Source organism: Hyperoodon ampullatus (genome assembly GCF_949752795.1).
Source record: "Hyperoodon ampullatus genome assembly, chromosome: 5".
Taxonomy (NCBI): Eukaryota; Metazoa; Chordata; class Mammalia; order Artiodactyla; family Ziphiidae; genus Hyperoodon; species Hyperoodon ampullatus.
The window spans coordinates 81,142,763-81,168,345 of NC_136918.1; the positions used below are offsets into that span (position 1 = coordinate 81,142,763).

Sequence of the window (25,583 nt, forward strand, 5' to 3'; positions counted from 1 at the left end):
TGTCCAGTCTGTCTAGTGTACATGTGGAAAATCTAAATGCTTAAGATGACCCCAGAAGCATTCTGCGTTGAGGAGAACTTTGAATTGGAGGGTGGGAGTGTTGGGCAGTTATTACTGAAATCATTTATATACAACTCACATGTCCCCCCACTACCTTACAGATACAGATGAGGTTATGTTAACAGGCAAATTTTGCTAACTCCGTAGCTGGCTTCTCATTTGGGTAACTAAGCTTCATTTGTAAGGTTCCCTTTGCCATCTGGTCGCTCAATAAGTCCACGGACCCTGGGCCCAGCTCACACTTTTGCTGCTATTCCATCTCAGCTCCTCAGATGACCATTCTGTCACCCTCCCACTCTCCCGCTGCTCCAAGCCCCTGGGGCTTACCTTCCTTTACCACTATGAAAGTACTCTCCCTGCTCTGTGGTCTGCCTTTTTGAAGGGTCTCAGAGCAACCCTAAGCCAAAAGGTGTCACGTGGCTCACTCAGACCACTCTCACATTTAGCTCACTCCTCCCCAGGATGTGCATTTGCCACCACAGTAGAAGCATCAAGGGAAAATTTCAGTGCAGTCAGCACAGTGTGCCTGGAACCACCACTATTCTACCCTCAGACCTTTTGCTGATTTCTGCTCATAGAACCCAGTAGCTTCTCCCCCCATCATGAATTTTCTCCCAGGCAGCAGAAGGTTCCCTTTCCCTGCTAGGTTCACCAGGTACTGCCCTTGCTACATATATTACATTTTATTATATATGACATAAACTGTTACCACAGGTAAAGAGAATGAATTCTGAGAACTCCAAGGACCACTTCATTTAACCATCCCTCAAAGTGTAACTCAGTTTTTACCTCCAGGAAGTTTTCATCTGCACCAGATAGAAATTTCTTCTCCCTCTAAACTTCAGATCCACATTGTCTTTATGAATAAATGGCCTTATGATTAAGGCCTCATATCACTTTAATCACCTTCTGCCTATGAAGCTTCTCATTATTTTTACTTTATCATCTCACCTAGAGAGCTCCTTCATGCTAGGGAGCCTGTTGTAAACATTTTCTTATCTCCCACTGCTTGTACACAGTACATGCTCAAGAAGTATCTGATAAATATTAAATGAGTGATTTGGAATTGTACCCCTCTGCTTCACCCACAACATCTTACCTCGGGGTGCAGTAAGATTACGTTAAGTGAAGGCATCTTTAGATGCATGAGAAGATGGTTTTTTAATGTATCTGTGTGTGCTCTTGTTCATAGTCAGTGCAGGGGTAAAGGGTATGGAACTATCCTCTCCAGAACTGACCCAAAGGAGCCGATTAAGTTTTTTTCTCTTGGGAATTTTGGGCTGAGACAGAGCCTGGCAGTCTCTGGAACTGCACACAGCAGCACTCCAGAAACTATCCAAACCCTTGTTGATATTCCTGAAACTGCTCTGCTTTCTACCCTTCCAACTACTCAGAGATGCCCTCATATCCTTCTAAAAAGTTCTTTTGCTTAAACCAGCTAGAGGTTTCTTTTCTTTTCCGTTAGGAAAACCTGATGTAACAGCAGAATAAGGTGGCACATTGACAACATCACACAGATGATACTCCCCAAATAAAGGGAAATCATTACTTGTGTTATCCAAGTATCCCACTTCACTCAAATAAATTCAATTATTTTCTTTCCTTGAAGAAAAGTGTGGCTTCTAGCTCTCTGAGGAAGAAATGGTAAGTTTGAGACCCAGATAGTATTAACAACAAACAACAACCACAACTTCAAAAGTTATGGAGATAAAAATTATTTTCAAAACCATACATTTTACATGTCATTACACACCATCTTCATACCATCTACGCAGAGGTAAATAACTGTAAAATCTGAATAACATTTGCTGTACTTAAATACAAAGATGTTCTTATTAACTCTTCAAAGGGCAGGTGAGAATTTGCATTGATCCAATTCTTACAGTCTTGTCCAGTCCCCCTGAAGTCAACGTCTGGGCAGTCTGTAAACAGGATTTAGTTAAGCCTGCTGTCCCCATCCATCCATCCATCCATCCATCCATCCATCCATCCATCCATCCATCCTTCCAACACTCTTCTGTGCATCCTTCTGTGTGAGGCACTGTGCTGGATAATGGAGAAATCAGGGTAAGTAAAACATGATTCTCACCCATGAAGAAGCTCACAGAACAGTAGGAGAAACAGTCAAATAACTACAGTGCAATGTGATATCATATAATACAGGCATGAGCAAAGTATTATGATAGCCTCTGACTGCCTAGAGGAATGAAAACAAGGATTCTGAAAGATGATGCTTGAGCTGGATCTGGAAGCAAAGTAGGAAACACTCCCAGGGAAATGCACCTTCAGCTCCTAATCCAAAGGACAGAAAATTTTGCTCCTAGTTTAGTGAGAAGAAAATTAAAATAGAATGATAATATCTACCAGGGCCTCCTATTGATTAGGCAAAATCACAGTACAACTCAGAAATCTGGACTGCTTATCGCCAGACTTATAGCACCTAAGGACACAGTCCCCATGAGTTTTTTTTTTTTTTTTTTTTTTTTTTTGCGGTACGCGGGCCTCTCACTTGTGGCCTCTCTCGTTGCAGAGCATAGGCTCTGGACGCGCAGGCTCAGTGGCCATGGCTCATGGGCCCAGCCGCTCCGCGGCATGTGGGATCTTCCCGGACCGGGGCACTAACCTGTGTCCCCTGCATCGGCAGGTGGACTCTCAACCACTGAGCCACCAAGGAAGCCCCCCATGAGTTTTTAATACTCAAAAAAATCCAACTTTAAACACCTGCCTTATTCTATGCAATGATCTTACCAGAAGGTCCTCTAAGAAGGTCTGTAGGCTTACAATTTTGTGAAAGGGAGTTTAAAAGGCCAAACACGTTTCACAAGTAGAATGAAGTCCCTGATTTTATATAACTGAATCTCACATTTACTAATTTTGAAACCAGTTAATACCAAAAAGTTCTTAAAAGGCAAAGGCAAAGAGTTGATTTCTCTGTGGAAAGTTTGGGCCTAAGGGACAAAGATGGTTCTGTGCATCGGACTATATGGGTTGTTTTGTTTGTTTTTGTTTTATAAATTTATTTATTTTATTGATTTATTTTTGGTTGCACTGGGTCTTCATTGCTGCGCACGGGCTTCCTCTATTGTGGCAAGCGGGGGCTACTCTTCGTTGTGGTGCGCGGGCTTGTCATTGTGGTGGCTTCTCGTTGCGGAGCACAGGCTCTAGGTGCGTGGGCTTCAGTAGCTGTGGCACACGGGCTCAGTAGTTGTGGCTCACAGGCCCTAGAGCGTGGGCTTAGCAGTTGTGGTGCACGAGCTTAGTTACTCCGCAGCATGTGGGATCTTCCTGGACCAGGGCTTGAACCCGTGTCCCCTGCTTTGACAGGCGGATTCTTAACCACTGTGCCACCAGGGACGAACTATATGGGTTTTAATCTAATTTTTTTTCTTCATTTTCAACTATGTTAGGGAGAACAGCCTGAGATTAAACTACTATCCAAATGTCTTTTTCAAAAAGGGGAAAGGAAGCACTCCAACATGGATGTGCACTAAAACAAACATCTCCTATATAAGTAAGTGCTAAAGTTGAATGCTCTGAACTCCCAACTTAACACCATTTCACACGTGAAGACTCCTTGAGATCCCTGCAAGCATAGACTACCGCCAACTCAAGGAGGAAAAATATTAAGGGCGTGTGAAGAATGAGGAACAGCTGCTGTTTTATGCACAATTCCTTTAAAAAGTAAGGACCATTTCCTAAATTATTAAGAGGTTTTTATCTCTTTTTTTTGAAAGAGAACATAAAGAAGGGTGTGAAGGTACAAAAAGGGAACTTGAAATCCAATTGCAAAAATTGCTCATGCAATTGGCCCCCTTCTACGTGGCTTTATAGAAATCTCCTGAGTACCAAACAGTTTAGGCTCTTACAAAAGAGAGCTCCTACATCATGGCATGGCACACTACTGCTTCCTTAGACCTTTTAGGAAATAATCCCCAAGTATTTTTCACAAACCCTAAAGGGCTTTCTACATTAAAATATAGCGACAGAAATCAAGTGTAGAATAACTGCAGAACTGCGGTGATGAGTTGTACTAGTTCCAAATGATTGACTTTCTACTCCAAACAATGAGACAAAGGGCATCATCCCATGGACACAGTCAGTTCCAAACTGAGGGACATACACATGTGGATGATCTGAGGCACAAGCTGTGATTGGTCCTAAGAAAATGAAAGGCAGAATTGGGTTCAAAACCCACATCTCATGATTTCTGGTCCTTATTCAGCCAAAGCGTTGAGCTGCTTCATATCTATATTAAACACATTTTGGATCTTTCTCGAAAGTTGCTCTTGTTGCAGCATGATAAGGAAAACCAGATATTTGGCTTGGTAATAGTATCCAAGGTGTAGGTGTCACACTCACAGTGAGCTTCTCACCACAGGATGTCTGAGATCTGCTGCCATAGAGAGGACTATGGCTCAATGATGACTACTAGAGTTCAGTTTTCAAAATTTTGGGAATAATCTGATCATAGCCTTTCCTTCTTGTTACATTATAGGACAGGAATTTAGAGTATTCAGTCAACAGGTTCTCCCAGTAACAGGTGATGTCATCCATCTGCAAGTGGTTCAGAATAAACTGGCTTCCCCTAGAGACAAGATTAACAAGAATAAAGTACACCATTGAATAATACTAGTAGCTTACACTTGAGCGTTTACCTGTGCCAAGCACTGTTCAGAGTACTTTATATAAGTTAACTCTGATCTTCAGAACCAACTCTATAGCCATCATATCCACACACATGCATTTGGAAATAGACATGATTTTCTTTTTCTTAAAAACAAATATGTAAACAGCCAATCCTCAGAAACAGTACTTGAATGACTTCAAAGATTTCAGTCTAACTCTACAAAGGATGGGCTTGGGACATAGGTGAATGTGTGTTTCCCCCCAAGACAGCTTTGATTCTGATCATCTCTGTATAATGAGGCTGAAATTCAGGTATCACCATGATAACAGCATTCTATGACATTAGCTCAGGCGAGATGGGGATGATAAAGTAAAGTGGAAAAAGAAAAATGAACAGAACTTACCTTTCAGCAATTTCTTGAGCTACATCATCATTTGCTTTTACAAACTGCAACAGCTCCCTAAAACGGAAAGAATTATTAGGCTCCGAAATACAGACCAAGCTCATTAGTACTAAGTCAGAGAGATCATAGATTGAGGTCTATAGTTAATCTCTAGATATGTGGATGGTGAATTATTTCTTTTTTAAAGCAAAGATATCAGGTCCTCACAGGAACAAAATAACAACAACAACAGCAGCAACAAATATCTCACACATAGGCGAAAGATAATGTTGTAGTTCCAGAACATATTTGGAAAAACAGAGAAATGTTCAATGATACACATCAAAAGTCAATAGTAAAGAAAAACATTTCCCTCCTGTTTCTTGCTCTGGCCCCCAGAAGAGGGCACTGAGCTTACATTTCTGGCCCTTCTCCATTCCTCATCCTAGCCCCTCCCTTCATGAGAGGAAATTTGCCTCAGTTTCACTGAGGTCAATTTTCATGCTGTATCTGAAAGTCCTTTTGACAATATAACACAACTGAATATCCATATCTCTAGTCTTTGAGAGATTAGAGCTTTTTCACTGCATACTGTCTGAATGTTACATTTTGAATCAGCATTAGAGAACTTTAAAAAATTAAATCCTACTCAGCCTAGTTGGATAATAATGCAATACTATCTTTGAGAACCAAATATGAAAAATAAAAAGCTTTCAATGGAAAAAGTCATCAGGAGTAAATGTCTTAAATGGCTGGGGACTGAAGAGGCAGATTGCGGGAGTCATCGGAAACTCTGCTTGGGGGAGAGCTGCTTACTGAACATCGGAGAGATCTGTTTTGACTGGGATATAGTGAACCCACGGCTTCAGCTGTGGATAGAAGAATTCCAGCCACTCGTCACCGACATGGAAAACAAGTGAACCACACAGAAAGAGGTGCTTTAACCGGAAACTTGCAGCTACACCCCGAAAATTAAACAGATACCTGGAAAAGAAAGAGCAAAATATACTTGAAACTATATGCCTACTTCCACAAATATGACCTTTTTTTCTTACTCCCTCTTACTCTTCTTTCCTTTTATTACCCCCTCTCCTTTCTTTTTCCATTTTCAGTCTTCAAGGACACATCAGCATGTCCCTGTGAAGTTTCTATAAACTCCTTGTTGTTCCAGGGGTTAGAGGTTGTTCCTGGGAATATCAGGATGAGGGCGAAAAGAGGGATACTTTCTCCAGGGAGAGACTGAGAGGGCCAGCAGCTGGGTGCTGGGTACAGCGGATACAAGGCTCAGATGGAAATAATACCTCACCCTTTGCTACAAGTTTTTCTAGGCCTAAAGTCTCGAACTCATCATGGCCTCCCAAAGCCTTGTTTTTCCCATAGGGTACCCTACCTGGTCAAAGGCGTGCCCTCTTCCCTATTCCCTCTTATGAAATCTGGAGAAGACAACCAGGCATACCTAATCAATCTTCAAAGAAATGTCCCCTGGAAAAAAGCTAACTTAGAAAAGAACATTTTCTTTTCAGCATTTCTCATGCATGTACCCCTGTCTCCAACCAGAGCTGCTTCTACCCTCTAGTTCCCACTGTGCAGTATAATCAGCATTCATCTCTCTGAATCCCCCCACTGCCCTCCTCCTGATCTGGTTTTACCTGTGCATATAATCTTTAGTCCTGGCATTTAAATATAATAGTTACATATGCTTTATTCATGTTGGACCGTAAATTGTTTTTAATAACCTAGTAAATACTTGATCTAACTTCAGCTCTTGGCTGGGCGGGGTGTGGACAGAAGGAATCCCAGCCCTTTGATTACAAGCACGCAAGCTCTTTGGAAGCAGGGACCACATTTCATGTCTCCACAGTTCCCACAGAACCTAGTTCAGAGCCTTGTGCACAGCAGACTCTGAGAAACTAATAGCTAAGTGAATTAATGTGACTTTCACAAACCCCGGCTGGACCCTAGTATTAAAACTCTCACCAAAGTGAAGCGATTCCAAAAGCAATAGGGAAACTAGGAGAGTCAGGAGTTCTGGAAGTCTTACTTGTATTTGCAGTGATCCACAAGATGGACATCCTTAGCAGCTGGCTTTCCCAAGGTATCCTTTCAGTGAAAAGGAAGTTATTAATACTAGGAGTAGGAGCATTTATTGAAGACCACTGTGCAGTAAGCATTGCTAAACATTTCATCAACATGACCTCATTTAAGTCTTATAATAAACAGACTCAGGAGGCATGATTATCCCACTTTATAGATGAAGCAGCCAAGGCTTTGAGAAGTTGGGAGACTTGCTCAGGGTCGCATGGCCCTAAGTAGAAGAGCTCGGGTTTCAACCTGGTTCTGTCTGATTTTAGAGTTTAAGCTCCGTTGGAACCATGTGAATCCCCGGAACTCAGAGGTCATGGCCTGCAGCACGTTTCACTCTGCGTAAATCATACTGCACAGGTTACAAATGGTGGCTGGTGGGCTTAGAGGTGTAGCCCACACACAAATTTTGTTGAGCTCACAAAGTATTTAAAAATAAATATTCTAACCACTGCCAACATTTATAGGTGGTAGGGTGTTTCTTACAAAAACCCAGATTTTCAACTTTTCTTGGGAAAAAAAAGGAAGATTTGACAAAGCGAGCTCCTATTCCCCTGGGCAGCAATGACTGGACCTTCAGCACTCTCTTCTGCTCACTAGTGCAGCCCCTGGGGGTATCGGAGATTGAGACCCCCATCTGTATTCCAGCCACCTTAGCAGAGGGTAAACTCGATGAGGGGAACAAGTCTTGTTTGCTTTTGCAGCCTCCCATGGTAGATGCTGGGCTGAATGGATACATTTTTCATATTTTTATTTTTTAACAAAGTTTCTTTTTTTTTTTTTTTTTGTGGTATGCAGGCCTCTCACTGTTGTGGCCTCTCCCGTTGTGGAGCACAGGCTCCAGACACGCAGGCTCAGTGGCCATGGCTCACGGGCCTAGCCGCTCCGCGGCATGTGGGATCTTCCCGGAACGGGACACGAACCCGTGTCCCCTGCATCGGCAGGCGGACTCTCAACCGCTGCGCCACCAGGGAAGCCCTTAACAAAGTTTCTTATACTGCATTTGCTCCTGTTTGAATTAAGCAGTCACATAATAAATACATGCAGCTTTACTTAGTATTTCTTAGTTTTTACTTAGTTTTTCTGACAAGAAGTTTAAACATTTTTCTCATATCATCCTCAAATGGTATATGGAAACTTCAGATGAGGACATTTAGGGCTTAAGGTTCTTTGAATAAGGCAAGAAAGAGTTAAGAGGATAGAGATGGACTTCAAACCAAAGAAGCCAGTCATTGCTTTCACCTTAGAATCACTTGGGGAATTTTAAACAAATGAAGATGCTTATATGCCATTTCCAGAGATTCTGATTCATTCTATTCATTTTTAAGTTCTCTAGTTGGATTGTATAGTCAGGGTTGAGAACCACTGGTTTACACCAGGGGTTGGCAAACATACAGCCCACAGGCCAGATCCAGCCCACTGCTTATTTTTGTACACAACACATAAACTAAGATTATTTTTACCTTGCAAATGGTTGGGAAAAAATCCAAAACAGAATATTTTATAACACAGGAAAATTACATGAAATTCAGATTTCAGTGCCATAAATAGTTTCATTGGAACACAGCCATGCTCATTCGTTTACATATTGTCTACGGCTGATTTCACACTGCAATGGCAGAGCTGAGTAACTACAACCCAGACTCTAGAATCTGCAAAGCCTAAAACATTTACCATCTGGTCCTTTACATAAAAAGTTTGTGACCTCTGTTTAAACCTCCAAAAATGTATAAAATACAAGTCATAATATGGGCCAGAAAAGCAATGTGAGTTTGAAAAAGAATAATTTACATATATGCTAATTTTAGTCCATGGAACTTTCTCTATATTCATCCCAACGCTGAGAGGAAACCTAATCTGAAATTCTACCCAGGTGGCAATGTTCTTTGAGTGAGAATGTTCACTGCTGTAGTTCTAGTCAGATGATTGGTGATTACTTTCATAGATTTCCAGGCCTGGTTTTTTGTGTATTCTGCATCAACAAGTTCTGGACTTTTCCGAGATAGAAGAATGAGAGGATCTCGTTCTGGACTTGTCCTATAAAAGAAACACATGACATAAAACTATGTGTCCTACACCATAATACTGTTCCCAATCTCTGAAAGGTAAGCAGTAATTGGACCCAATGAAAAGACTGTACACACTGATGGACAATTCACTGGTTACTTTAATAGACGAGGAGGGGGATACTAGATCCTACAGCAACTAGGAGGTCCTGGGCTGTTCTCCACTTTACCTTTCAGGGAAGGGGAGTATTTGGCCCTTCTTTGCTTGCATTCTAGTCTTTAGGATTATGTTGTTCTGGGCACTATAGCCACATCCCAGGGAATTATTTCCCTTTTAGAAGATTCATGTAACCTCTAATCACTGGTACTCATAGCTGTGTGACTAGGTAATCACCACTCACCAAAATAGCTACGTGACTTTTGTGGGGTGTGCTCTGTAAAATCCAGTATAATATTTAAATTAAAAAGAAAACTGAAAGGCTCAAACACCTGAAAATTGCATGTAGAAAAAGTCCTAGTTATGGTCCTAGTAGCAGATGGTCTTGACATTTGAGGGGTCATGGACCCCCTGAGAATCTGATGAGAACTGTGGACCCCCTCTCTAGAAAAATGCACATATCCCCATATAATTTCAAGGAATCCCTAAAACCCCTGAAGTCCACACATGGATCCCAAGTTAAGAATCTGTGATCTGAAGATCTGAGAACCAGAGAGGTTGATAAGGAAGCGTAGGCAGTTGTTGCTGGGCTGAAGTCCACTGTGAGTGAAGAGAGGCTGTGACCTCGGACAAGGATGCTCTGAGAAAACTGCAAAACTCTCTCCCTTCACATTCCCTTTTGTATTCATCTGTCTAACAGATACTCATTCTGCATCTATGTGGTGGGTACTGTTCTTAGCACCGGGGAGATGGAACTGAACAACATGGACAGGGTCCTTCCCCAACCTTTTCTCTTTCCCTCTTCCTCCCTTCCTTCCCTGCTTCCCTCTCCATTTTCACCAGTCTCAGTCTGCGCTTCCACCACTATTTGGCTGCCACATGGTCTGATGAAAAAGGCAGTCAGAAGAGCTGGTGATGGTTCCCACTCTGCCATTAAGTGGCAGAGTGACTGTGGGCACGATCATAAGCTACTCCTAGGAAACTGTAATCTCTCAGGCAAGAGGAAAACTCATTGTTCTGTTCAGCATTATATATAGTCAAAGCCCATCACACTCGTGGCACTTGTAAATGTCTGTTGAATGACTGGACAGATGAACTTTACTTCTTTGAATTTCAGTTCAACTTAGAGTGATTTGGGCAAATAATTTGAGTTATTCTCCAGTCTAAAATTCTGTGATTCTATGTTTATTTCTTAGTTATCTTAGCTTTCTCTTTAAACTAGGGTTCCTCACACCCTCAAAATTACTTATATTTTGCACATTGACTGGAAGAATATTTTTGTAAAATGTCAGAAAGTATAATCACCTTGATCCTCGGAAATATGCTGTGGAATTTTTCTTTTTCCATGGCCACTGTGCTGCTGACCTAAAAATAGATTTCATTAGTTTCTATGTTTCTTCCTTAGCTATATAAGGATGTCTTTGAACCACTGCTGAAGATTAGTTGAGATCTTTACATTTTGAAATCAGTCTGATCCAGGCTACTCAAAAGAAAAAGCTCTAAATAACATTATGTTCCCTTTTGTTATCACTTCATTCCTATGGAGATGCTAGCAAGCAACATCTGCAAATCTACGGTTTGGTAAATAAGTTAACAACATTGAAAGAAAAGTTCCCAAAACTAAGTGACATGTTTAGGGCTATTTAATTCAGTACAATGAGGATTTCTTCCCCACTTTAATTAGAGTCTATTGATAAAATTAAGAGGCAAAGACAACTGCAGAAAATATCAGAAATTGAATTAAGGGCAAGGAAACAAATCACTTCCTGACTTCATGTTTTAGATGCATAGGAGTTATCATCAGGTTTAGTCTGATTTTGCAAAGCACCTGGTATCCCCAAAACTGTACTTAGTGCTCCATAAAGACAAAGTCCCTGAAACTCAAGTCTCGGTACCCATTACCACAGACAGTCTTCCTTGCTGAAACTGCTAGTCCACAGATGCATCATTCTTAACTTACTTTGTAGGAACCCTTCACAGAAGTTTGTGTAGCGTCTTCCTCTGAAAAAGGAGGGAGTTGGACTGAACTGGAGTTAATGAGGGATTGGTGAGCTACTTGCTGTAATGGAGAGATTTAGGACATAAACTTTTCAGGTAGAGATACTTCTCAGATTCAAATAGTGTCCCATTACCCATTTTCTCTCAGGTGAGACCACTGCTCCTATTTTCCTGGCTTATCTTCTAGTTCTTTCTTGCTGGATCATCTTTACCTGGTTCTCCAGTCCAACTATTTCTCTGTCTCATATTCCCTCCCACCAAAATATAAACACTATAGCAATGGGGTTTTTTGTTTTATGATTTTTTTGTTTTTAATGAAAAAAATAGTATATACTCATTATATAAAATTCTAATAGTAAAAAAAAATTCATCTGGAATCTCCCCACCTACGGATAAATACTTTTAACAATTTAACGTTTCAGTGAAGAATTTCCTTCCAATCATCTCTCCACATCAGTGGTTCTCAGTTGGGGGTGATTTTGCCCCTTTACCCAAGGGGACATTTGACCATATATAAAGATATTTTTTGATTGTCACTACTAGGGGATTGCTACTGGCGTTAGTGAGCAAAGGCCAGGGATACTGCTAAACAACCTACAACGCACAGGACAGCCCCCTACAACAAAGAATGATCTAGCCTCAAACATCAAGAGTACCAAGACTGAAAAACCTTGCTCTATATAACAGAGATCATACCATGCACGTTGCTAGCTAACATTCTTATTAGGACATATTATAGATAATAATAAGAGCCAACACCTATATAGCACTTACCATGTTCCAGGCAGTGTTCTAAGTACTATATAAATATAAACTCATTCTCATGACCTTACAAGGTAGGTTTCATTAACCCTACTTTATAGTTGAGGCCCTTGAGAGGTTAAGCAATTTGTCTAGAGTCACACAGATAATAAGAGCCAGGGTTTGAACCCAGAGTCCCTGTTTTTAAGTCCTATGCTACCTTTACTTTCCATTCATGCACAGTATTCCATTTTATAACCATGTCGTAATTCACTTCATTCCTTACTGGTGGGCTTTCAGGTAGTTTTAAACTTTTTTCTTTAAGAAACAACACTGAAGTGAATATCCTTGTACACACAACTTTGCATGCTTGTCTAATTATCTTCTTAGGATAAATTCTTGAAGTAAAATTGCTGGGTCAAAGGATATACACATTTTACATTTTCATTTATACTGCCAAACTACCTAACAAAAAATGCATCAATTTATACTGAAATTTTGAGTATAAACTTCCTTGGTCCCTGGGGAAAGCCGTAGACACAGACTTGAACCAAGTATCATCTCTGTTTTCTCTCTCCCTCATTCTTCCTACCCAACTACCCACCCCTCAAATGACCCATGTTAGGACTTTTGTCTCCTGGCAAGCACTAACAGTGGCCACCACAGACAGCTTGGTGCTGCCCCAGCCCTCTTTTATAACCCCACCCCTCCGCTGACCATAGAGTGAATTCTTTAAATCCACAGGGACACTGAATTCTTCCACAGAGTGAAAAGTAAGTTAACCGGGACAAACTCCTAAAAGTTTATAAACATAGGAAAATGCCAGGCAGACATCAGTGCAGATAAGCAAGCAGATTACTAAAGTTTCAAGGTGAGAAATGAAATCATGGGGCTAGAGATTCTGAATGGAGAACTCTAAAAAATAAAATTGCAATTCTATAATCATGAATAGATTCAATTGAAGAATAAAAGGGGAAGGTATCAAAAGAAAAATAAATTCACTTAAGATTAGATTTTAAAAAATATGCTATCTCCCTAAAAATTGATTATTAGTTTACAAGGGCGGTAACTACACAGTAGAGGAACCTGATATAACACCTTGACCAGGTGATCAAAATTAACATCTCTAATGAGAGGTGGATGCACACAAAATCACTTATGTAAGTATCTGAGCCAGCAATGCATAAACTGAATCTAATCATGAGGAAATAGACAAAACCAACTTGAAGAACATTCTATTAAAAATGTTCAGTGTCATTGTATCAAAAATGTTCAGTGGCCTGTATTCTTCAAAATGTCAGAGTCACTAAAGAGAAAGACAGACTGAAGAGCTACTGCAGATTAAAGATTAAAGAGACAAGAGGACTAAATACAACACATGATGCTGGATTGGCTCCTGTACTGGAGGGGGAATGTGCCATTATTGGGACAACTAAGTATTAAATTAATATTGTTTCCTGTAATTGACAATTGCAATGTGGTTATAAAAGAGAACACTCTTGCTGTTAGGAAATATGCACGAAAGTATTAAGGGGTACAGGGTCATAAGGTATGCAACATATTTTCAAATAGTCCAGAAAACAAGAAATTATGCATATATTACACATGCAGTCTACATGTCCATCAAAGGACACAATAAATTAAATTATTATCTGATGGGATACCATGCAACTGTTTAAAATAATGAGGTCATTTCATATGTACTGACATGGAAAGATTTCTAAGACACCAATAAGCGGGGAAAAAGTTACCTAGGTTGGACACATTTATACATTTTTATGAGCATGTAAAGGTTTCATATTCAGAAAAAATTGTTTTTAAAATGATTTTAAAAACAAAGTAGATGTACAGCAGATGGGAAAAGAGCTACAAAAAGACAGAAGAGTGTGAAAAGGGTATTTGCAAGAACCTGAAAAACAAAAAAAGGATTAGAAAACTAAAGTCAGGAATAACTTGGAGAAAAAAAAGGTTAAAGACATTTTTATTTTTCCCTCTCTCAAAATTATGTTCAAAATGAAATGCTAAGTAAGAAATGATGGTCTCAATGTCTGGAGAACATAGGAAATATTAACTAGTCAAGTGGAGAGAATAATGCACTTGGAAACCTAGACTTCAGGCCTAAATTGGTTCCTTGACCAAGTCACTTAACCTCTCTGAGCCTGAATTCCCTCATCCCTGAAATAAACAGTTGGACAAGAACAATTTCCAGGTCCAGTTCTATGAAGTATGAGACCAAGTTATCTTAAAAAATAACTTCCTAATTATACCTACTGAGTAATAAACTTGTTTCTTTACCCAGTGGCTCTAGCTGTCACTGAGGACTGCGGCCTTATATGCTTCTCCAGAGAAGGGACTTTCTCCTCATCTCGTTTAAATCTCCAGCCACACTTAGTACAGGTGATAGATATTTGTGAAAATGAAGTTGAATTAAACTACTGCTTTCCCTACATCTGAGAGAATACCTAGAAAGGTGTGTTTCTAGAAGTTTGCTCATTGGGTACCAAAGTTGTTGGAATCATTCATGTAAAATGTAGCTAGGTGAGAAGGACATACAGCTTGATGACCTGGACAATCTAAATTCTGAAATAATGGCAGGATACAGTCAACAGGCCAAGGCAGGTTTCAGTCGTGAATTAGAGAGTATTTGGAATAAGCTTGTACTTGAGATACCTATGGGACATTTATACCCACACCATCCCTGCCTGAAGGACTTAGCTCTTAATTACAAAGTACATTTATGTGCTTCCAAGTAATTTTCTATCCTTCCCCACAGTATGGTCATTCATTTTTTCCTACTTATGAAAGTAACTCACTCTTATTTAGAGAACCTTAACAGTATAGAAAACTTTAAAGAAGGAGAGGCTTCTAGAATCCCTCCCACAGAAGCCTTACTGACACTTTAGGGTAGGTTCTTTTGCTCTTTTTCTATGGATATGTAAATATTTTTATACACATACAAAATTGCTTATGCTATAGTTTTTTGTCTTTCATTTTTAGCTTAAAAGTTAGTCCCTTTTTTATAAAAGTCCTTTTAAACAAAATTAATTGTTTATACTTTACTGTTTACTTCAAGACGACCCACAAAGAGGGATAAATAAAACCTCTCTAAAGGACCTACCTTACCAGATCTTCTCTGAAGAGGTCCCACCGTCCAAGACCGGTAGGATATATTGGCCAAACAGCGGGTCCTCCTTCCCAAAATGTCCAAGCAGGATACATGATATCATGGTACTCTGATGTCTTCAACAGAAACAGAGAGGTTATTCTAAGTCAGTCTCAGAGCAGAAGAAGAAGCAGCAAACTGCATTCATGTGATCTGGAAAAGGCCTTGCCCCAGTGTTATATTGTCAAAGATATATTTTCCCTAGTCTGCAAAGTCTAGACTCTAGATGCTAAAAGGCAAAAATGACCATGGGTTAAAATTCATGGGCTGACTGAATCCCAGAATATGAAATCACACTAAAGGTCAACTTTTCCAGTTCCCCAAAGTTCTGTTTTTCTAGAGGACATACACTGTTGGAGTTTTTAGTTTAGGGAAATAATATACCCAATTGTGAATGATCACATAGCTGTCTCATCTTTTAACTGATATTACACTTGGAGTGTATACTATCTTACCAGTTCTTAGTTATTTCCTAGATAGGTCTTTTAGGAGCAAGAATTAGGAAATATAGTGCAATGGTTGAGAGTGTGGGCTCTTGAGAAAGATCATCTGACTCCACCTCTTTCCAACTCTAGGCAAGTTACTTAATCTTTCTATGCTTCAGTTTCCTTACCTTTATAACTGGATAAATAATAATATCAATAATATTATCTATCTAATAGGCTTGTTTTGAATATTAAATGAGTTAGTACATGTAAAAAACTTAGTGTCTGACACAAAGTAAATACTCAGTAAATGTTAGTATTACCTATTACTGTAGCACTGCTGAGCTCACATTGGTTGGTCAATAAATTGTGAGTTATTTTTTGGTTATTTTTCTTTTCTGATCAGGGTTAAAAGTAGTGATGGGCAGAACGGGGGGGGGAGGGGTGTTATCCCACATCTTTTGAAAAAAGTTTGAAACCATTTGTTCCCTTTACATGGTTACTTCTCTTAAAATTCTGGTCACTGATAAGCCTCTAATTCTACTGTTTCTTCCATTGGAATTACATATGCAATATGCTGTTTGCCTTCTTTCAAATATTTAAAAAATGGTACGTGATTTATCAAGCACCTTAGGCATAACAGCTGCTCAAAAGAAACTGCACATTTATTATAAAGCTGACAGACTAAAATCCCTCCCTTGCAAAGAGTCACTGGTTCAAAAAAAAAAAAGGGAGGGGATTAAAGATGAAAGGAAAGTTAGTATACTGATGGTCATACTTATTATCCACAGAAAAAACAGATAAGTAATAAACACAAAGTCCTTACTGACTTACATGGGAGCCTCTATCTGTTCTTCTGAGAGGGCTTCATGAGAAATAACGGGACCAAGCACTTTTGAGAAATGAGGCTAAACCATGGGAAATGCAACACAAATGTGGCCTCAGCCCACTTGCAACACAGGAAATAAACAAGTCTAGAGAGAAACTAAACTGTGATAAAGAAAAAGTGGGGATAAAAAGTTCCTCTGCTTTGGAGACACCAAATCGGAAATGGGAGTTATTTTCTCAAAGTTCAGAGGGTTTTCCTAAACTCACTCTTCTCCCATAGAATCTCCCATCCACTCTCTTCTAGCCTCCCCCCATCCCTGCCCCCAAATGCTTTCATATTTAGTCTCTAGGGAATGAAGGCCCATTCCTGCTAATACACCATTTACAAGAACCTGAGCACTAAGATACTCACTGTCCCAAGTTCTCCAAGCTCACAAGTGTGTCCTAGTACTCCTATCTCTCCATAACTAGACCCAAAGATCACCCCCTCACATATCCCTCTCGGGTATTGCAGGCATATCCCCTCACTGCATTGCTTGGGTGCAAACTGTGTGAAGTTATCTAGCACCTTCAGTCTCACTGTTAGCCAGGCTGGGACCCTGGGATACAGTGGCCCGACAGACGATACCTAATACTATGGTTGATACATACAATGTAGAAGCTCAACAAATCTTTTTTTTGAATGCAGGTTTTCCCTAGCTCCAAGCCCATGAGTTTTCTTGGGCCACTCTCTCCCACGCTCTGTAGGATCTCTGAATCCCACCTCCAATGTCCTAGAGGTTCCTCAGGCCTCTCTCATTCCCTACCCTCCATCCCTAGCCCTATAGACACAAGCAACCTTACTCACATCACTTATGGGTCCTCAACCCCATCTCCTCAGTCTTATCATTCAATGATTGTGAAGCTAACAGGGACACAGACCCACTTTTGGACCTCAGGCCTCATCTTCACTATCACCCATCAGACTCTGCCACAGACAGTCATCTCCTGCTTATATGCTAGAGGACCACCCTCCATCCCCTCATATGGCTCTTCCTATACTTACCTTACTGAAGGAGAAGACTGGAATGGCAGGCTCCATCCATTTAGGAACCTGAGGATAATCTCGTACATTGATCACCATCTCCATGTCAGGGAGGCGCCCAATAACTTCCAAAATAAAGTGTTCAACACCACTACACCTGTCAACCAGAAATACCACAACTTCACCAGAGCAGTGCCTGCTCTCAGACAAGGCAGGGTCCCGCTTACACTTTCAAAGTAAGACAAGCCAGTGTTCAGATCATCAGCCTCCTGCAAAGCGTCCTGAGAGCAATGCTCCTGAAAGGACTACTCACTCTTCCATATGGTACCAGTTATCTTTTCTGGCTAAGCTGCTCCAGCTTACAATACTTAATAAAATTTTCCGACTAGATCATCCTAAGTTTGAAGGGAGTGTTATTGCTACTCCTACCATTTCCTCTCCTCTTTTCATTCCCAGCATTTTTTTATTTCCCCTACATGGAATAGTTTAATTAGTAAGCAAGATACAAATTTTGATAGGAACTGGAAAAGCTGATTTTCTAATTGTGTCCCTTGGGCTTTGCATCTCACAAAGACATTATTTTTATTCCCACCATAACTAAGTCTCATAGTTTATGAGGAAGGATAGGAAACTTTTCATTACCTTCAACCTGAATACAGAACACTATTAAAATCAGTTTTGCAAGCCAGAAAGAGTGCCATGTATATAATCACAAAGACTGTAATATTGCTTTCAGAATAGACTTCCTGGGAATTCTCAGAGGATTTCTGGAAAAAAAGTGAGTATACACTGACAGCTAACTTTTCTGCCCCATCCTTTGAGGTCCTGACCAGCGCTATACTGGGGGGCAACATTCCAAGGCCTGACCAAAATTTTCTGGCAGCATGAAAATGACTTATTTAAAATATTGATTTATAGGGCTTCCCTGGTGGCGCAGTGGTTGAGAGTCCGCCTGCCGATGCAGGGGACACGGGTTCGTGCCCCAGTCCGGGAAGATCCCACATGCCGCACAGCGGCTGGGCCCGTGAGCCACAGCCGCTGAGCCTGCGCATCCGGAGCCTGTGCTCCGCAATGGGAGAGGCCACAACAGTGGGAGGCCCGCGTACCGCAAAAAAAAAAAAAAAGATTTATACACAGGGTGATAACTACAAAAAATACCAGTAGTTCATAAACATAAGAAAAGATGGTCAACTGTAGTACTATAAGGAAATGCCCCCAAAGCCAAACTTATAAAAACAGAGAAAGTGCTTAACAGAGGCTGGGGAATGGGGAGAAATGACAGATGTTGTTTAAGGGTACAAACTTACAATGAGCAGTAAATAAGTCCTAGAGATCTAACACACAGTGTACTGAGTATAGACAACAAAATGGTATTATAATTACCAAACTTGCTAAGAGACTAGAACTTAATCATTTCCACTACTATAAAAGAGAATAATTATGTAACGTGATAGAGGTGCTAATTATCACTACAATAGCAATCATATGAAAATAAATGTATCAGATTAACATGTTGTACATCTTAAGTTTACACAATGTTATATGTCAAGTATATTTCAATAAAAAAATTAAGTATCACCATGACAAAAGTAAAAATCTAGTGAAGCTAGATGCCAGTTTTCATCAATCAGACTGTCAAAGATCAAAGAGTCTGATAATACACAGTGAGAGTGTGAGGTCTATTCTGAGCACATGATACAAGGCTGGTGAAAGTGTAAACAGGCACAACCTCTTTGGAGGATAATTTATTTCTATTTATCAAGATTTTAAAAACACAATAATTGGCCAATTAATTTTACTTTTAGGAGTTTAGCCTGCAGATATATTTACATGAGTGTTCAAAGGTCTAATTTCAAGGATGTTTACTGCATCATTGTTTACATTAGTCAAAAATTAAAGGGGAGGACCTCCCTGGTGGTGCAGCAGTTAAGAATCCACCTGCCAATGCAGGGGACACTGGTTCAAGCCCTGGTCCGGGAAGATCCCACATGCCGTGGAGTAACTAAGCCCGTGCACCATGACTACTGAGCCTGTGCTCTAGAGCCCGCGAGCCACAACTACTGAGCCTGCGCACCTCAACTACTGAGCCTGCGCACCACAACTACTGAAGCCCACGTGCTCTAGGGCCCGCGTGTCGCAACAACTGAGCCTGTGTGCTGCAACTACTGAAGCCCACGCACCTAGAGCCTGTGCTCCGCAACAAGAGAAGCCACCGCAGTGAGAAGCCCATGCACCGCGATGAAAAGTAGCCCCCGCTCACTGCAACTAGAGAAAGCCCGGGCACAGCAATGAAGACCCAACACAGCCAAAAAAAAAAAAAAATTAAAGGGAAGTGGTGGGGAAAAATTTAAATGTCCATTGATAGAGGACTCAATAAAGAAATCCATACAATGGGTTTTTATGCAGCTATGAAAGAGTTCTCCATATACTCCTATGGAACAATTTCAAAATCTACTGTTACAAAGAAAGGAAAAGTAAGTTGTAGAACAGAAGATATAGCATGTTCCAGTTTGCTGATGAATCTAGATAATTGTATATGCAGAGATTATTTCTGGGAGGCTGTAACAGAAACTGGTAATTGTAGTTGTCTCTTGAGAGGAGGACTCAGGGACTAGTGGTCTGGTGGAGGGGGGTGTACGGTGGTAGAGAAACTTCCTTTTCATTGTACATACTTTTGAGTTATCCAAATATTTTACCATGTGCATGTAACACTCCTTTTTTTTCTTTTCTTTTGAACACTTTACTGGAAATACGAGCAAATGCAATAAAGCAAGAAGAATATTAAAGATATATAATAGGAAGAGAAAATTTTAAACTGACTTTATTTGTAGATCCATGATCATCTATGTAGAAAATTTTAAGTAATCTAGCCAAAACCTATTACAACTAGTAAACGAATTTAGAAATGTAGCATATTTTATATACTAACAATGGCCACATAGAAAATGAAATTAATAAAGTACTATTTACAATAACATCAAAAATATGTAATACCCTGTGATTATTTTGACAAGAGACATTCAAGACCTACATACTAAAATCTATGAAACAATGGAGAGAGTAATTAAAGATGTAAGTAAATGGAAAGATACACCCTATTCATATATCCAAAGACCCAATGTTAATTTTTTTACTAAAGTATAGTTGATTTACAATGCTGTGCCAATCTCTACTGTGCAGCAGCAAAGTGACTCAGTTACACACATATATAAACTCTTTTTTTATATTCATTTCCATTATGGTTCATCACAGGATATTAAATATAGTCCACTGTGCTATACAGTAGGACCTTGTTGTTTATCCATGTAACGCTCCTTTGATACTGAAAATAATTACTCGTTAAAAAGTTTTAAAAAAATGTATTACTGCAGTACATTTACATGTAACAGCTGAAACATTTATTTTCTTTCCCATTCAGCTTTTAAAATAGCACTCTCTCACATACTGTACAATTCTATTTATATAAAACTCTAGGAAATAATCTATAATGAGAGAAAGCAGATCAGTGGATGCTTGAGGACGGGGGTGGGAGGAAGGCATGGCGGGGAAAGGGGGAGAGAGGGATTGCAAAGAGGCACAAGGCAACTTTTGGTAGTGACAGATATGTTATTTTGGTTATATATATACTTATCAAATTGTACACTTTAAATATGTGCAGTTTATGTCAACCATACTTCACTAAAGCTATTATTTAAATAATACTATTATTCTCTACCTTTGAAATGATGTGACTCCAGTGGTTTTTTTTGTTTATTTCTGTTTTTTTTTTTTTTTTGCCACGCCACATGGCTGGCGGGATCTCAGTTCCCCGACCAGGAATTGAACCCATGCCCTGGCAGTGAAAGCCCAGAATCCTAACCACTAGGCCACCAGGGAACTCCCTCCAGTATTAATTAGATGGTGCTCCAGTTCCTCAGCAAAATCTCTCAGCTCATCCTTGAAATGCTGAGTTTACATTTTCTTTTGTTCAGAACTGAATACTTTAAATGTCATAGATATTTCTCAAACTGGGTGAAGTAAAAGTATCTATACCTAGAAAGATACTACTTTTGGCCAGATGAGAGTCTGAGATATTACACAACTGTGTCCATTTCATTAAGGATACTGGTTCTGAATATTTCATTTTATTTCTCTTTTGTTTAACTCTATTTTCCTTAGTTGTATATGTATTAATAGTTGGAATAGGGAACTTTCAACACATTAGGACCTTTCATTGTCAGTGAAAGGTCCTGTGCTCTCTTAATATTTCTAAGAGCTCATGATTCTGACCAAAAAGCTCTGGGGTCTGGAATAAGAGCCATGTGCCTTTCAGAAACTTTGAGAGTACTACTTAATTTGATATGGAGATTGTGCAGCTAACTATTAAACAGTGGAAAAGCTTTCAAAGTCCAACAACATCTATATTCATATTTTCTTTCTCATTTGTAGAAATTACAAATTCCTCTATGCTCATAATTTGTAGTTAAAGTCTCTATTATTGTTCCAAGTAATGAAACAAATGTCTATTTTAAATACCTCAGTGATTTTCCCCACTGCCACCTTATTTGCCCCTGACTTGATAACCAAAACTGTGATTACCTCAGAGTGTGGGATATTAAATGATCTTTATTTTGTTGTTGTTATTGTTTTTACATATTTTACATTACAGTGAAAGTATACTAATTTATAATAAAGTTGTTATTACGAACAAATAATATAAATCCTTATGACCAAATGGATGCATGTTTTTTACAATACTGCTCATTTATTTTACTTGTAATGACATAACATCATTTAGAAAAAAGATCTTAGTAAGGGAATATCCTGCCTTCTGGGTTTTGTACTTTGTAATTTTATAAAGAGTAGAGGTTTTTTTTTTTTTTTTTAAAAAGACTCCTGGGAATTCCCTGGTGGTCCAGTGGTTAGGACTCTGTGCTCTCACTGCCGAGGCCCCAGGTTTGATCCCTGGTCAGCGGAGTGGCAGGGCCTCGGAAAAAAAAAAAGACTCCTAAGAGGAAGGTTTATCACTTGTTGTACATAATGCTGCCTAAGGCCAACTTCCAGGCTTAGTCTGTGACCCTCCCTGCTCCCTGCCAGCTCTCAGCCCACTGATATGTAACTTCAGCTCACACCTAAATCCTGGCCAGTGGAGCCTGTGTAATCTGCAGCACCAGTTATTTCTCTTGCTTTTCCACTACCTTCCTTTGAATACTTAGTACCTAGAATAGTAGTTGGCCCCTGACAGACAATCACTCAACGCTTCTCCTCCTCCTTCAGCCCAGCTCACTCATGCTAGGTCTCATCAGCCTGTGTCCTGCAGCTACTATATCTGGGGAAGGAGAAAGGGCAGAGTCACAGCCAGTACAATCAGTGATGTGCCCCAGCCTTACAAAGAAAGAGGAGACAGGCTTTGATATAGGAGATAGGAGAAGAGAGGTTGGCAAGAAAAATTCCCAGGCAAGCAGAAGAGTTTGTCACTATTTTGTAGTCCTTCTGAAATGTGAGGAAGGGTTTACCTGTAAGTCCCTTTCATTGGACTCTCTAAAAGAGTAGTATCAAGTAAGCCCTTATGCAATAAGATCAGAAGATATATGTACCTCATAGCTCTTACCTTGAGGGGAACATGCAGTCATTTTCTCGGTATAATCTGTTCTGAATGATCTGATAGTGGGTCCCTAGCTTCCGTCTGACTACCTCCGCCATCATCTTCCTGGAGATACCTCCTCGGAAAGGGGTCAGATCCTCTTCTATGACACTGGGAAAGAATGGGAATCATCAAGGAAGGCAGGCCAAGAGAATGATACCATTCCACCTACTTCCTACCTGTGGGTCTAGGCTTATTATTAGAGAACACACTAAGCTATGGGAAAGAATAGAGGGCAGGAATGAGCAACCTCTTTCCTGGAAGCAACTTAGGTGATCTAAAATATCAACAACAACAAAGCCACAGAAAAGAAAAAGCAAGTCAATATCTCTTCTACCTCCCTCCATCTGGATTGCCCCTCCTTGGCCTGATGCATATTCCTCCTTCACTACTCATGCCACACCCACATCCTCCCAGTCACTGCAGTCCCACTGACCTCGCCTTCTTTGAATCTCACAGAAGGTATGATTTATGCCTTACAGCCTGACACTATTTGAGTCCCATGTTCTAGTCTGTTTGGCTCCTACCACCCTGCATACTCTAGCAGTATGTATGACTGACAGGAGTAACCAGAAATTACACTATTTTGAATCCCTTTTAAAGTTCAGTACATAGCAAATTTTCAGTATCACACACATTAGGTGAATTTTCTGAGGAATCACAGAATAATATAATGAGGAGTTAAAGGACCCTGTTATTTAGCTGATGAGGAATCTGAAACCTAGAGAAGTGAAGTGTCTCGGATCTGGGACTTGGATCTGGGACTAGAACCCAAGGCTGATTTCAAAGTAATCTTTCTACCATAACAGACTCCAGCCCTAATTTGCATACAATAAAGATAACCAACAAGAAACTTATGATTCGATTCATTTAAATATATGTTCATTCCTTCAACAGTATTTATTGAGTACTTACTAAGAGCCAGCACCAGGAATATGACAGTGAATATAAGACATAGGTCTTGACCTCAAGAAGCTTTCAGTCCAGGGGAGAAAGCAGACAAGTACATGTACTAATTCCCACAAGGAGTTAACAGGCACCTGGGCCTCTCCTTTCCCAGGGTGTTTTTATCCCTCAGAAATAAGAAAACCACCGCAAGGACCCTGTCTGCTCTCAAAACATGATTGGCTCTCTGACCACTGCAACCAAGGTCTCTTGGGGATTTTAGGGAATTTCCTCCTGACAAGATCTAAATTCTTAAAGACACATTAAAGAAAAGAACTCACCCATGGTAGCAGCTGCAGTTTTGACTTGAACATGGTTTATAAATCTCCAAAGCCCTGTTAATTTGGTCAATAAATACCTTCCATTTTGAACCTTCAAAAAGTGAAGTAAATGAAGGTTAACAAAATACCCCTGAATAACAAAATTATTCACTAGCAGCAAGCAGGCAGAAGCAACAGAAGGTCAAAACTTTTAGACACCCTCTTCTCATCCCACCGGTGGAAATGAACCTCCAGGAAGGATTCATTCTACCGTTCTCCTGCACTCAGGTCAAGTCTGCCCCTTTACTCGGGCTGCCAGGTATCCAAGAAATGGGAAAAATTCCACGCTTAATGCCTGACACTCAGAAGTTTATGGATAAACTGGTGACACGGATTCTCAACTTTTACTAATCAAACTGAGCTCCACAAAGAGGATCGATTAAAAGCCCCAGGCATTATTAACCTTCCCTTCATCCCTTCTGGCAATGGACTAAGAACTCACACACACACACACACACACACACACACACACACACACACACGAATTATCCCCCAGTGTGTTAGGGAGGCGCGGGGTAGCCGAGCGTGGGCCATACCCGCTGTGGGTAAACAGGGGCATGGGCCTCCCCTCCCCTCTATCACTCAATTCCGGAGGATGGGTTACTCTCCAGGGTCCTGGGCAGGAGAAGCACTGCCAGACACCTAAACGCACTCTCCGCTCCGAGGTGCCCCCGTGCCCCCTGCCCAGCTCTGCCCCGCAGCGACCACAGCACAAGCGTGGCGCCGGCCGCAACGGGGAGCGAGGGGCGCGGGAGAGCGCCTCGGGACCGGGCCAGACCCCGAGCCCCAGCGGTGGGCTCGGCCCTGTCCGGAGCCCACCTGACTCCTTCTGGCGGCCCGGCACCGGGAGCAGGAGTAGCAACAGCAGCCACAACCGAAGCTGGGAGCGAACCCACCGCTCCATCACCAGCCCTCCCACTGCCGAGTGCCGGCTGCAGCGCGAGCGGGCGGAAGCGCAGCCCCGCACAAAGATGGCCGTGGAGCCGCACCACGTGGGCGGAGGGCCGCCCCGCGCTAAGACTGCTGCGCTCAGCTCTGCCTCCGGATCCTGGTCCCGAGCCCGGCCAGCCGCAAAGTGTCCCTGGGAAGGCGGCGCGGGGAAGCTGGGCACCCACCGCGCAGCTAACCGCAGTGCTGTGCGGGCAGGCTGCAGCTGACCTGCTCGTTTGTTTAGAGCCGAGCTATCCACATATCCACATATA

General features: G+C 40.9%; 1 protein-coding gene across 1 annotated transcript; it reads right to left on the reverse strand.

The window, feature by feature from the left end:
• Nucleotides 1-4,386: 4,386 nt before the first annotated feature.
• On the reverse strand, nt 4,387-25,285 carry POGLUT1 (protein O-glucosyltransferase 1; the record flags this gene model as incomplete). Its single annotated transcript, XM_079705076.1, has 11 exons — nt 4,387-4,645; nt 5,091-5,147; nt 5,886-6,053; nt 7,111-7,169; nt 9,089-9,188; nt 10,620-10,679; nt 15,172-15,293; nt 17,515-17,650; nt 23,084-23,227; nt 24,343-24,433; nt 25,201-25,285. 11 exons carry the CDS (start codon nt 25,283-25,285, stop codon nt 4,489-4,491), a joined length of 1,179 nt encoding a protein of 392 aa, XP_079561202.1. The 3' UTR covers nt 4,387-4,488.
• Between the last annotated feature and the right edge of the window lie 298 nt (nt 25,286-25,583).